The 15,435-nt window shown below is 40.7% G+C and overlaps 1 protein-coding gene across 3 annotated transcripts in view; it reads left to right on the top strand.

Moving 5' to 3' along the window:
- Window positions 1-15,435, top strand: part of igsf21a (immunoglobin superfamily, member 21a) — a 521,040-nt gene that overhangs the window by 18,774 nt on the left and 486,831 nt on the right. For 2 of the 3 annotated variants that reach the window (XM_041783288.1, XM_041783287.1), the window contains exon 1: window positions 3,316-3,503. The exons of the other annotated variant lie outside the window; for it this stretch is intronic. In XM_041783288.1, coding sequence (XP_041639222.1) covers window positions 3,365-3,503 — 139 coding nt within the window. In that variant the 5' untranslated portion in view covers window positions 3,316-3,364. Of the gene's footprint in view, window positions 1-3,315; window positions 3,504-15,435 lie in introns of those variants that run through there. 3 annotated transcript variants of the gene reach the window in all.

Below are 15,435 nucleotides of genomic sequence, written 5' to 3'. Positions count from 1 at the left end.
TGCACAGGAATAGCATGACCAAGTCATTAACTTGTGAAGTAAAAATTCCAGAGGAAAACTACCTTACTACAGTGCACACAGCTAACACTGACCACATGTGAAGGTGCAGAGGAGGTGCACTTTTGAGTGGAATGAACATAAGTTGTTTCTCAAAGTCCAGGATCCTTCCTCCGTGGGAAGGATCCTCCTGAGTCAGGACCCTTGGAGGAGAGGCCAGAGTCCTCGCTGGCAACTCTTGAACACACATTTGGAACAGGCTAGTGAGTGTGCGTGATTACGTCATAGAAAGGGTCACGCCCATATACACAGCAGCGGCAGAAATTAAAATGGGAGGGGCACTAACAAGTTTTACCCTGCATGATAATAACATGAACATATAATCATATTTCATGGCGCTACTTTTACCCGTTCAGCTTTACTTTGATGATATGAAATAATGATGACAACATAGTTATGGTGGACATTTAAAAGTGTACTGCACACTGGGACCTGGCTTTGTCCTGATATTATGCCATTTATTACTTTTTAAAGGGAAGGAAAACAATGCACATTGGATTGTGGGTAATTCCTGCAGCGGAGGATACACATGTGCATCCTCAGTCCTTGGAAAAATTTCGAGGATCCTCAAGATTGGAACAGTCCTCCAGTGGCAGTCGATGATGTAGTATCCTTGGAAAACGGCTGTTTGAGGATCCTTCCTGGGCTTTGAGAAACAGCTGTAGTTTTCAATTAAGACGTAGGCAGCCGAGATGGGCAGAGCTGGTCTGTACTCATTGTTTTGACTGAGAGCTTCCTGGTGGCAGGATTTTACATATTGTGTGTTTAACAGTATGTGCAGGTTACATGAAGTAAATGTCACCTGTTAAATACAATATTCCAAAAATAACCTTTTTTGTCTGGAACTTAAAAACAAGAATCCACAGCATGTCCTTCATTGCTGCTTTCATGAGACCCCTCTATGTTGTCTGTCAGAAATGTCAGTGAATTTGAAAACGTTACAAACATGACTTATCTTAAACCAATGTGCCACACGTTAGTGTACTTAGATTATCAGAGCAAAATATCAGAGGTTCTTAGGTAATAATAACTCCATGCCAGTGTTAAAGAGCTTTGGTAAAAGATAATTTTCCAGATGTCATCACTTGTGTATTTTTGTGGAATACATTTTAAAAGGTAAAAATTCCCTATCTCTTTGATTACAGATCTAAACAATCCCACCATCACTTTTTGTCCATTTAGTGGGCATCTATCAGGTTATTTGTCAAATTTTGCCCATTGAGGCCCAAAAGAATGTTTTGCACATTAAGTGGGCAATACAAAGGGCAATCTGCCAAAATTGTGCCCATTCAGATGACAACAAAAAAGAGGGTTATTTGTCAAACCTTGCCCATTTAGATGACAACAAAAACGGCAACTTGTTGAACTTTGCCAACTTTGGCACCAAAGAGGATATATTGTTTAATCCTGGCCACCGGGAATAGACAAAAGAAGGCATTTATCAAATTTTGCCCATATAGAGGACACCAAAGAAGGTATTTTGACAAATGCTGGCCATTGAGAATAGATGAAAGAGGGTGTATTGCCAAATTTTACCCACTTAGATGGCATCAAGGAGGACATTTTTTAAAAATTTTGCTCATTTAGAGCAGTGGTTCCCAACCATTTTTGCTTGGAGCCCCCCTACTCTGTCAAAGACAAGCTGAGCCCCCCTGAGACCCTAACAAAAACATGATATTGTCATATTGCCGCCCAAGATCAACATCCATTTAATTGTTTCATCGATAAACCCTAAGGAATGGCTCTTCACGGGTTTTCTTACCATTGTATAAACTGTTTATTAAGTGCTTTATGATGATTTTACTCAATGCTTGCAAATCTAATTTTTACAACCTCAGAGCAGACAAAGCCTTGTGCCCCCCCGAGATCTTCTGCACCCCCCTGGGGTCCCAGACCCCAGGTTGGGAACCACTGATTTAGAGGGTATCAAAGAAAGTATTTTGCCAGATTCTGGCCCCTGGGAATAGATAAAAGAAGTTCTGCTAAATTTTGCCCATAAGGGGGGCACCAAAGAGGGCAATTTGTTGAATTTTTTTTCCACTACATAGCCATCAAAGAGAGCATTTGTCATATTTACCAACGTAGAGGGTACCAAAAAGGGCATTTTTGTTAAACTTTGCTCATTTAGAGCATAACTATAAGGGTATTTTGAAAAATTCTGGCCTCTTGGAATAGATGAAAGAGGATGTTTTGCCAAATTTTCACCCATTAAGAGGGCACCAAAGAAGGCAGTTTGTTCTATTTTGTCCATTAGGGAGGCATAGAAGACGACATTTGTCAAATTTCACCCACTTAGAGGGCATCAAAGATCGCATTTTGTTAAAATTTGTCAATTTAAAGGGTACCAAATGAGATATTTTGTCACCTTTAGCCCACTAGGAGGGCACTTTGATGGACGCCTTTTTGGTTATCCAAAGAGGCACTCACAGAGCACTTTGGCTGTATTTTTTGAACATTTTGGTACCAGGAGGGGCAATCGCCCCCTTTCCCCCCTTCTGAGTCCACCAGTGCTCTAGTGCCCCATCCCATACAGCAGCTGCCCCTTTTTAATATTTACCCCCCTGCCCCTCACACTTCCTGAGCCCACCACTGCCTGTGGATGACGGCTAGAGGCGCCACTGACCATATAGTAAGATTAAAGCAACAATAAAGTGAATTCAAGGACGTTGTACACACTCAGGAGAGTTTGCCTCTTGAATAAAGCTGCAAAAGGTTAGAAGGTACAGACAAAGTCTCCATCAACACTCTGATTATGCAATAAATGATTTCTGATGGCGTGATTTGCCCTCTCTCACCTCTCTTATGGTATAGATTGTATGGCACACTGGAGCATAAGGAGCTTTAAAAGCCCGTTTTTTAACAAGGAAACAAAAATCCAACAGAAATAAATCGGCTTAATGGACAGAATTAGAGTGGTCTGAATCCAGGGTGGGATTAAGGAAAATTGTGTGAAATAAAAGAGCGAGTGATCGGGAATGACTGTGCGTCTGTCTGGAGGGCGGGAGGAGAGAGAGAGAGAGAGAGAGAGAGAGAGAGAGGAGCACATTTTCATCCAAAGCTGCGTTTTTTTCAGAGCCTATCTGTGTTCTGTTCTCACCGCAGCTCCTTTTGTTTAAACTGGCACGGGGGGAAAAAAACAACACTGGGCTTTTTCTTCAGCCTCACAGTCTTTGATTTTTCGTGATCTGATGCACGATTCTCGCCGCTCTGAATGCCGTATTCATTGTCAACTTCTCCGATTTCTCCACTCAGACTTGAGCTGCATCATGAATAGTTTGGGGGCACCTTTCAATCGCATACCTCTGGAATGGCGGGGATTACACAGCCGAGACCCGGAGAGCATGTAAACGCAAATGGAGTTTGGGATTTATTACAAAATATGGGAAAGATGACCGTCTTCTCGTTGTGCTTGCTCTTGTGCGCGGATCTACTGGATTTAGCCGTGGGTAAGTCTGACCCCCGCATCACAGCCATATCTTCTCCATACGCTCACGCAGCATCTCTTTGCTCCATGCGTGGGCTCTAACAATAGCCCCAAATGTCAAATAAATGAGTGATGCATGTGCGACAGCGAGGCACAAACTGGCAATTAAAGAGGACAGCCGGGTGGAGGCGATCGGTGCCACGCTCGCTTCATGCCAACTTTCCCCCCTCCGTGAAGTCGCGGAGGAGAGAAATCAATGAATAATGGTTCGGATTGAGTTCAGGCTGCACAATGCGTGATGCCCGCGTGCTCAAAGGACATGCAAAAAGATGGGTAGCAGGAGGCCTAGTTATGCACTAAGTCTTAATTCCCCTGCATGACGAGCAACACGCATGACAGCACCTTTTACTTCTGCAACTGAACCGCCGAAGCGCACAGCTCTGCGTCCAGCTCGGGTTGCTTTATCAACTCAGATTGCGCCTGGACTCAACAGATATTAAAGTTGTCGCCTTGAGAGGCGTTAAAGTGCGTCTTTTTTTTTAGGTCTATGCAGATGTCTGATTTGAGAGCGAGCTGCTCTGCACAGCGGTGGCATCCGTGTCGCGTGTTTTCTCTCAGTGCTGCGTTGAGCTGTTGGAGGATGAAAACACCACACTGATCTGCTTTAATGAATTCAGATTCGGAATAGGGCTGGGTGAGATGGATTCAAATTCATATCTCGATGTGTTTCAGTAGAACACCGATATGTAGCTCTAGTTTCTGCAAAGAAATGGTTCTTACAATGCCAGATTTAAGCACTCTGATATGATCTCTTAGAATGGAAACCACAGTGAAACCTTTCTGATGCCACGGCAATAATTACAGAAGTCCTTGACACCCAATATTGAGCCGTTTTAATCTGAAAACATGCAGACAAACTCCTAAACACTGTCAAAATTATAGAAAAATGGCAACATTTCCAAATAAAGCTGCTGTCAACATTTCCTATACTATTAGTTGTGTTGAAAATAGGGCTGTCAGCATGAGTGCATGACTCACAATGCAATTAAGCTCCATAATTAGTGCGTTCATTTTTCTTGAATGCATCCTTTAATGCCCCTTTCTGCACAATTCGGTTGCAACATCTTCCTGCAACCACACCATCCATCCATCCATTTTCTATACCGCTTTGTCTACACCCTGGACTCATCCCCAGTCGATCGCAGGGCTGACATATAGAGACAGACAACCAGGCATGCTCGCATTCACACCTATGGGCAATTTAGAGTCACCAGTTTGCCTAATGAGCATGTTTTTTGGTGGTGGGAGGAAGCAGGAGTACCCGGAGAGAACCCACGTGTGCACAGGGAGAACATGCAAACTCCACACAGAAAGGCCCTGGCCCTGGAAGTGAACCTGTGACCAACAGCGCTAACCTGTGCGCCGCCGTGCCTGCAACTACACCACTGCTGCTTAAAGTCTTATTTCACATTTAAAAACTCAGAAAGCTCAGTGGACAAAGCAAAAGCCATCTGCACTCACTTTTTTTGTTCCTTTAATCCATGACAAGTTTCTTTTTCCCTTAATCCACCCAAAGTCCCTGATTTCAAAATAAAAGCAGGCCTGTATCCAAACAGGAAGTTAATTACCTTTAGTATGAGCTGCCACTGGAGTAAAATATGGAGCAAAAGCTGTTTTACATGCAAATTGTGACACATAAAAGGAGATTAATTGCAATTAACTTTAGAACTTCTGAGGTTAATTGCATCAGAAAAATCAACTGTTTGACAACCATAGTTTAGAAATTATGAAATATCCGATATTTTTTCCTAAATTTGGGATAAAAAAATACAGAAACATTATGATCTAAGGTTAAATTTTAACCAAAAGATGGAGAGAACCATCTAAATTGTGTAAATATGTTTGCACATTTTCGAAAAGTGGTTGGAACTGGCAATTAACCCATGCTAATCACAAGTTTTTCAAGCCTATTTGTGCATTTCTCAACCTTTAAAACATAAATCACCAATTTTTTGGTGTCCAGGACTCCCATGTTTGCAGCTGTGGTGTCAAACAGGAAGTTAATTACCTTTAGTATGAGCTGCCACTGGAATAAAATATGGAGCAAAAGCTGTTTTACATGCAAATTGTGACACATAAAAGGAGATTAATTGCAATTAACTTTAGAACTTCTGAGGTTAATTGCATCAGAAAAATCAACTGTTTGACAACTATAGTTTAGAAATTATGAAATATCTGATATTTTTTCCTAAATTTTGGTATGAAAACATACAGAATCATTATGATCTAAGGTCAAATTTTAACCAAAAGATGGAGAGGACCATCTAAATTGTGTAAATATGTTTGCATGTTTTCAAAAAGTGGTTGAAACTGGTGATTAACCCATGCTAATCACAAGTTTTGCAAGCCTATTTGTGCATTTCTCGACCTTTAAAAACAAAAAGCACCAATTTCTTGGTGTCCAGGACTCCCATATTTGCAGCTGTGGTTTCAAACAGGAATTCATTTAATTAATTTTTGACTCAAAATTTCAAATACTGTTAATCAAATAACATTAATAAATTTATTACATTTTCTTGTGGCCAATAAGCATATAGTAGCTTCTAGCCACAGGCAACCTTTTACCATGCATTAGGCCTAGCATGTTATTTCTTCCAAAGCAACACTGACAAACTATATTGCTATACCTTCCCTAATATCTTATTTGAAAACATATTGATGCATCTTAAAAACTCAGCATATTGCCCAGCCCTAGTTTGAAATGAGTTATACTCTGCACATGCAGCTGCCTCTCTGACTGATCAGATTCAGGATGTTTTGCTGCAGTTTAAACAAAGACAGCACAAAGCAAACATTTCCACTAGATAAGGACCCGGCTGCAGAGGTGTAAGCATGTTCCTTTGCTGTTTTGATCCGGCACGTCTTCACTTATAGTCCGCGTTACAGTCCGTTCTGCAGAGCCATGCGTTTCTCCATGGTGTCATACATCAAAAAGCTTGCATTGCATTGCGAGACTGCACTGCAAGCACTTGATTCCCTGACTGAGAAATAGCCTATAGAAAAAGTATGTGCAGCCTCTTTTCATTCTGCCGGAGTTCAGCTCACACTGCCTGCACTGGTGGGAACATTGTGCCGTTTGAAGGACTTCAGAGGGAGAGCTGACTCCTGGCTGTAACATCAGAGCAGCATGTCTCACAAACTAACCTATTAACCCGCACTGATAGCCCTGGATTCTGTTGTTTTGAAGTGTTTTTGACCTTTGCTGACCCATATAGGAAATCATTATGTCATGTTGTGCTTAACATAATGTTAGGGGATGAAATGCCTCTGGGTGTGCTCTTGCTCGGCTGCACTCACTGTGTAGAGTACTCAAGACGACTTCAATAATGCGGTCCTGCTCATTTGAGATGTTTACGTTTACTCTGCTTCACTACATTGATTCTACAGTCGAGTGAGATTTTCCATGCAGGTGTTAACATTGATCACCATGGTAAACACACAAAGATAGGTAGAACTAAGCAGATCAATGGAAAGTATTGGCATTGTAGTGACTTATGTCCAGGCTGCATGCTTGTTGATGTCACTACTGTTTCAACACATAGATCCAAGCTGTGGTACTCTGTGTGATCTCACTTTTATTGTCACTTTTCTTTAGAGGGTGTGGAAACACTTTACCATATATGACACAAAAACTGGCACCGACTAACTGCTGCTAGTTTACATGGGAATGAATGAGTAGTTAATGAACAGGCACCTATGAGGTAATGATTTAGTATTGAGTGACAATGACCAGCTGGAAGTAATGAATTGCTTTTTTAGCTCTGATGTGGAGTACTTGAATATCTGCTTGTTAAATAAAGGTAGTTAATTCCTCATTAGTTTCCTGGTAAAGCAGCAGTCAGGTATTCATTCATGACCAAGTCACCATGCTAGATTTTTCATGGGTTAACTAGAAGTGGGCAACTCATTCTTCACAAGGTGTTAGTTATTAAACCAGCAGTTACACATTCATCCAGTCCCCAGTTAATGCTGTTGCTTACCCATTTTATTGCCTGATTATCCAGCAGTTATTTGCTCATTTATTCCTTTAATAACTAGCAGTAAGTTATGCTGCCATTCCTGAGTTAACTAGCCGCTTAGTTAGTCATTCTTTCCCTGGTTAATCAGAATTTAGTAACTCATTTGCTTCCAAGTAACTATACCAGGATATCATGCAGTTATTAACTAATTTCATCCTTGGTTAACTAAGTTTAGTTGCTTGTTCTTTCTCTGGTTTACCTGTCATTATTTGTTAAATCATCCAGTAGTTACTATGCAAATTCTAAAGTAAGTTAACCAACAGTCATTCATTCATTCATTCATTCATTCATACAATCCCTTATCAACTTGCAGTTAATTATCCACTTGTTACCTTGTATTTTTGCCAGTTTTGTGCAGTTTATTAGCTTAAAGTTTCTGATTTATCCCTTGATAACGTTCACCTAGTTACTTAATTGATCCTTGGTTAATTAGTAAACACATTCATTCATTCCACTGATAACTTGCTAGTCCTTTATTTATTCCTTGGGTAACCAGTATGTTGTGACTCATAAGTTACACAGTAACTATGTAAATTTTAGTGTTTTAATCATCAGTTCTGCATTCATTCAGTCATTCATTCAGCCTAGCAAGTGGTTAGGAATACATTTTTCCCTGGTTAACTTCCAATTAGTTACTCATTTGGTTCGTGGTTGACTTGCAGCATGTTACGATATCCTCCCTTAGTTAACTTGCTAATGGTTATACATTCATTTCCTGGTTAACCACCACTTAATAAATCATTCCCTTGCTAACAGGCTGTTAGTTACTTGATCATTCAGTGGTCAACCAGCACTTAGTAAGTGATTCATCATGTAGTAACTATGCAAATGTTAGGAGTTAATTAGCCATCATTCATTCATTCAGTCTGTGTTTAACTACAACTAGTAACTAGTAGAAACATCCTCTCCCTGGTTAACTGGCTGCTAGTTATCCATTTTTTGTCCAGTAACCACACCCATTTTTTGGTAGTTTAGATAGCTAAGTTATTTGACCCTGATTTTTCCCTGGTTAACTAGCAACTGGTATTGTGTTTGTTACCTATGGGGCTTTTCCATTACAAGTGACGACTCGGCTCTTGGTTCTCTACAATAAGAACTGCATGCTTTACTAGCGCCAGTCAATACATTGAAGACTGACCCTGTCATGGGCAAAATGGTCTAAACTTCGACGGCATTTTATTTTTATAAAGTCTTGAACTGATTTATCATTAAGAAGGGGAATTGGTTCAAACTTTTGTTACCAGTAGGCGCAGAGAAAATTATATTCCTGACACTGCGCTTGGTCCATCCTGATTTCACCCATCAGTGTGAGAGCATAGGCTGTGCATGACTATCGGACTGTAGTACGAGTACATAAAATCTGGAGTTTTGGTCATGTGTCTTTTATGTTTCAGTTGGACAGCGAATGCCGACATTAGACCACCGCTGTTGCATGGTTGTAGTTTGTCCAGGATAAATGGTATCTCACAGTGGGCTGAAAATGTATCATCAGAGGGCATAATCAGGGGCGTAGCTAGGGGTTTTGGGCACCCAGAAAGAATATTACACAGTGCCTCCTTTAACTGGCTAGCCAAGCAACAAATCTTGCATCAGTTTTACAAATATCTATGCATTTCAATGTTTTTTTGAACCATAATTTCACTATTTATGAGCAGTATTTTTACACTGGTTGAATCAAACTTACTTTCCATTATTTTGCAGTGCTGGACTACAACATTTGGACATTTCTGAGGGAAGAGCAGGAGGCCTCCAGAATTTTATTTCTCTATATTTGATAAAAATTTTAGTCTTTTAGCTGATTTAATTAGTCACTTTTGATTCAATGATGACACTAATTACTAAGAAAAAATACCAGAAAATATACTTTTCATTGCAGGCCCCTCCTGTGGGCCTCGGTAATCAGTACCCTTTTCCCCCCTGTGCTCAAGGGCGTAATATCAGAGAAAAAAACAAAAGCTATTTCCCCTCAGTAAATTGCACCCTTCGAATTGCTTTGCATGCTTGAAGGTGGGACTGGCTCCCTTTGGCCCTGCTCCAGAGCAGGACCATTCTCGGTGGCACTGTCAAACTGGTGAGGTAAAAGTAAACCAGCACAGCTTGGTTTGGCTTACTTAAAGTAGCTGTGAGTCTCTCAGTTCTTCCCTGCCTAACTAGAAGTTAGTTGTTCATTCGTTCATATGTTAAAAATAACCCGCGGCTAGTTACTCATTCATTTCATACCTTTAAACCTGCTGTTAGCAACTCATTCTTTACCTGGTTAACTAAGCTATACTTGTCCATATGTTAGTAACTCTGCCAGATTATGTGCAGTTTGTTGGTTACTTATTTGCTCCCTTGTTAACTTGTAGCAAGCTGCTTAATCTTTCTCTGGTTAACCTGCTGTTATTACTCTTTCCTTCCCTGGTTAATCAGCTGTAGGTAACTCAAGATAATGATATAGTTTTGCATGGGCCAGCTAGAAGTTAGTCACTCACTTCTTCCCTGGTTAACTTTAAGGTTAACTAAGTTAGTAACTCAATCATTAGCTAGTATCCATGCATATTTTGAAAGGCGGTTGACTAGCAGTCATTCCTTCATTCTGTCCTTGGTAAGCCCATTTTTTTTTGTATAGTTTGTTATTCAGTCAGTCCGTCATGCCTAGTTTAAGTATAAGATAGTTAACTAGCTGTATGTTACTCATTTGTGACCTTGTACTTATGTTAATGTTGGTGTAGTTTATTAGCACTTACTCATTTGTTTTCTCTTTAACCAGCACTAAAGTACTCATTTTTCTACCCATTTAAAATGCCAGTTTTACTTTACCTCATTGTAAAGTGTCCCTGAAGTTGCATTCTTTTTTAGACTTGATGTCTTAAACCACATCGGATTCATAACCATACACAATCTCCCTGTGTGTGTTTGTTTGTGTGTCTTCTAACAAGATCAAGGTTTCATCTCTTCGCGTGTGCAGCTCTGTCTTAAAGCAGACTCTTTTCCCCATAGAGAGAGACAGCCGTTGGTCAGTGATTCAACTCTCATCTCTCTGTTGAACTTTTATACTTTTGTATTTTCTTCAACACACTTTGATGTCAACAGAAAATGATACTCACACTATTGCATTCTGGGATGAAACTCCTACTAATATACCGGTAGTTGGTGACTAGCATTGTTTGTGTTGTCACTGCCAGCAGGATGTGTTCCTCTTGTGGAAACTCTTAATCCCTGCATGGTGGTCGAGAGCAGAATTAATATTTGGCTGTAATCCACGTCACAAAGTTGAAGCATACATCTTTTTCCTCTGAGTTTCTGCAGGATTTTCATTTTTTTCATGTTTTATGCATGCACATTTATTTACTACAGCGCTTGTACACAGAAGGTTGTGAACAATCGACGCTCCCCAGACATCCAGTGTCAACGAGGAGCAAACAGAAACTCTTCAGTGTATCATACATGATGGTGCGCTGCATGAATGGGTACATAGAAAGAAATATTTCCCCTTCAAGGCACTGGCACAGTTTCACGTCCATGTTCACAACATGTAACTGCATCTCCAGCCTCCTGTGCTGCTGTTAACATCATATTGACTTTTGCAACATCAGTGCAGACATGCCATTACGAGAATGGAGGAATGCTCCTCCTGTAGGTCAACATTCATATAGAAATCTGATTCAGTCCATGCTGGGCAGGGTTTATGACTTCCTGACAATATCTCATTCTCTGACCTGAGATGTTTCCAGGAACCAGAAAATCCATTCCTATTGGTTTAGTACATGTTTCAGTACTTAGAAGACACATTTTATGTAAAATGTCTGATGGATGATTGAAGCACATCTTATGTACACTATTTTGCCTAAAGTATTCACTCACACATCCAAATAATTGAAATCAGGTGCTCCAGTCAGTTCCATGACCACAGGTGTATAAAATCAAGCCCCTAGGCATGCAGACTGTTTCTACAAACATTTGTGAAAGAATGGGTTGCTCTCAGAAGCTCTGGGAATTCCAGCGTGGTACTGTGATAGGATGCCACCTGTGCAACAAGTCCAGATGTGAAATTTCCTTGCTCCGAAATATTCCACAGTCAACTGTCAGTGGTCTTATGACAAAGTGGAAACGATTGGGAATGACAGCAACTCAGCCACATAAAATGACAGAACGGGGTCAGTGGATGCTGAGGTGCATAGTGCGCAGAGGTTGTCAACTTTCTGCAGAGTCAATCGCTACTGGCCTCCAAACTTCATGTGGCCTTCAGATTAGCTCAAGAACAGTGTGTAGAGAGCTTCATGAAATGGGTTTCCATGGCTGAGCAGCGGCATCCAAGCCATACATCACCAAGTGCAATGCAAAGCGTCGGATGCAGTGGTGTAAAGCACGCCACCACTGGACTCTAGAGCAGTGGAGACGCATTCTCTGGAGTGATGAATCGTGCTTCTCCATCTGGCAATCTGATGGATGAGTCTGGGTTTGGCGGTTGCCAGGAGAACAGTACTTGTCTGACTGCATTGTGCCAAGTGTAAAGTTTGGTGGAGGGGGGATTATGGTGTGGGCTTGTTTTTCAGGAGCTGGGCTTGGCCCCTTAGTTCCAGTGAAAGGAACTCTGAATGCTTCAGCATACCAACCAAGAGATTTTGGACAATTCCATGCTCCCAACTTTATGGGAACAGTTTGGGGATGGCCCCTTCCTGTTCCAACATGACTGTGCACCAGTGCACAAAGCAAGGTCCATAAAGACATGGATGAAAGAGTTTGGTGTGGATGAACTTGACTGGCCTGCACAGAGTCCTGACCTCAATCTGATAGAACACCTTTGGGATGAATTAGAGCGGAGACTGAGAGCCAGGCCTTCTCGTCCAACATCACTGTGTGACCTCACAAATGCATTTTTGGAAGAATGTGAAGAATCCTGTAAAAACACTCCTAAACCTTGTGGAAAACCTTCCCAGAAGAGTTGAAGCTGTTATAGCTGCAAAGGGTGAACGGACATCATATTAAACCCTGTGGATTACGGATGGGATGTCACTTAGGTTCATGTGAGAGTCAAGGCAGGTGAGCGAATACTTTTGGCAATATAGTGTGTGATAAGTAGTTGTTAGGTCATCACTGCAACAATTCAAATGTCATGCTTCTAGAGTGGCTGCATTCTGCAAATCTGTGGTAAAAGTAGTCATTTGCTTTCTCTGAACCACATTTTACTGAAAATTATTTTAAGATCAATTTAGCAAAAATAAAACCTGAATTGCTTTAGACAAGTAAAATAATATCTGAAAATACTGCAAGCAATTTTTGCTAATTTAGGTGTGCACATCTGAGTGCAAGATCCTGACAATTTATTCTTACTTGCAAAGATTTGACTTGTTGCAGTGTATTACCAGCAGCAGCTCAGATTATTTTAGCACTGAGACTTGCATCAAGGACAACAGCAATCCTACCTTTGTCTGTTGGCAACAAAATCCACCTGTAAGCGATCTTTGAAGCTCAGTAATCTGAATCTAATGATCTACTTCCTTACTGCTTTGAAAAGATAATGTGTGCAAGGGTTCAGGAAAGTTTTGAAAAGAAAATAACCAACTTCCGTAACTTTTGCTGGTTATTTGAAGTGATGGTGGCCTTGTTCCCACACCCCAAGTCTTGAAAGCTGTCGTCCTTGAAGCAGTTGGCCTGGGTTTGAAACCAACCAGTGGATCCTTTTCAGAAATTCCTTCCTGACTCTCTCTGTCCCAGTTTCCTACTCTTCCCACTTTACTTCCTCCACAAAAAAGGAACAAAAAGCCCAAAATAAATCTTAAAAAAATGAAATTGCTGGTTGTCTTGCAACGCCTTGACAAGATAAACAGTGACCATAAAACATTATGCTATCCCGTTCTTTAAAATGCATTTTTTTTTAACATTTCAGCATGTTATTTTCCCATAATTTACTTAAACCATACAAAACTGTTTAAATGAGTTAGTGCTAGGCAATTTAGTTTCAGTTTGCAAATAACAGTTCCAATTGCGATTGCAATTTTCACATTCCACGCTCATGCAGTCATGTAAATGGAGGTGACCCTCCATTAAGCCAGGCTTTGTCCACACAAAGACAAAAAATCATGTATTTCTGTTTTGTTTTGGAAAAGTTTTCAGGAAACACGGCATTGTTTCAAGAAATGTCCGCACAAGCCTGAAACCATTCAAAATGACTGAAAACACTGTGCCAGGGTTGTAAGTGGCGCTGTCACACTGTCACAGAATTACTGCAAAAACAGAGAAGATTATGGAACAAGCACACCCAAAACTTCCTCCAGGCTGCCATTCTGGTTGCACCCCGCGATGGATTGAAGAACATGTGGTAATGCTGTTCTCCATGACCAGTTTTTGTTCATGGTGGTAGTAGAGGAGCAGAAGATGTGAACACAATCGTGTAATCTGCCATTATTGTTACTGTTGGCTGGGCCCATGCATGCAGGTTAAGTAGGCTATGATGTAATCATTTCATGAAAGATGTACTTGGTTGTACAAATGGAGACAAAATGGTTGGCATATGCAGATTTGTCCACTCTGAGACCTATTTTAAAAATTGGTGTGTTCAGGCTCTCAAAATGCCAGTTCCATGTGAATAAAATGCCAATGTGATAAATACTTTTGCAGAAATTAATCTCCATAAGGACGGCCCCTGAATCTACTAGATCTGCCACGGCAAGCACTATACACTTGTGCATTGGTGTGTCTGTGTTGTTCTGCTATACCGTTCCTAAAGGTTACTTGACAGGGCAGTTTTTGTGTCAGTTCCTGGTTCTGCCACCACATTTCTTGCTTATGTAACATCAAAGTTGGAGCTAAGAAATATAAGCAGCAACTGAGTTGCTGTGCTCAGGCACAAGACAGCCAAATGTTTTGCACCCATTCAGCCACTGAAAAAGACATAAGAAAATGCACATACTTTCCAACATTTTTGGATCTAGACACAACTCTGAGACTGGCAGTCACCCAATGATACACTATGAACCAATCACAGGGCGTGTGGTTGATATATATCATTTCAATGTATAACTACATTTTTGCAGACTCCATGTGCAGGTCTCTGTAGATTAAGGGACACATGGACCTATAAGGCATAAGCAACAGCATAGATTTGATACAGAAGCATTAATCAGGCTTTCCTTTCCCACCAAAACAGCTCTCACTTTAATTTAAGTGAGGAGCAGAGAGAGCCACACCACAAACTCTGGTTTGGGGAAGCTGAAGAAGATGACAGAAAGGCAGCTGTTGGGCAACAAAAAAGTGAAATTAAACCACTTTGTTTTTGAATTGTCTGACCTGGAACGATGCAAATAACATGCAGAATTTGTCACCTGGGAACAAGACAATTGCATTAAATGTACTAGAATTCATGCACAGATACAGGTGTTGCAAAATCAATGAGAAAAAGCTTTCAGTAATGGTAAAAAATGGAAACAGTCATGGTTATGCTTCTGTCAGTAATCGAGCAATCTTTATAAGATAGTTTCCAACTTTTCCCCAAACTGAGCCTCATATTTCTCAGCCCTAACTGTTTCAGCAGTTGGAACAAAAGCTTTAAACTCGGGAAGCACCACTCAGGTCAAAGCAAGGGTGCAAGTAGCTTTACTTTCCTTCAGAGTGTCACATAAGATAAAAGCAGCACTTTATTTTTGCTGTATTTTGCAGTGGTTCAATGCAGCTGCTGGTGTTGGACTACTTTCAAAAATGGGGCTCAAAGGAATGGATACTTTAAATCAATTTGCCACTTTTGGTGCTTTTTGGGAACTATGTAATGCCAACCTACTGTGGATATGACCACTTGTCTTATTCTGAAAATCTTTCTCCTCAAGTGTGGTAAGGGAAAATGATCTATTGGTGCTGCTTCATTTGGAAAAAACAATCATTATTGCTGCTCCAAGA

Source organism: Cheilinus undulatus, linkage group 3 (assembly GCF_018320785.1).
Source record: "Cheilinus undulatus linkage group 3, ASM1832078v1, whole genome shotgun sequence".
NCBI lineage: Eukaryota > Metazoa > Chordata > Actinopteri > Labriformes > Labridae > Cheilinus > Cheilinus undulatus.
Note: the sequence above shows the minus strand (reverse complement) of the source record. Positions and strands in the feature narration are given on the sequence as shown.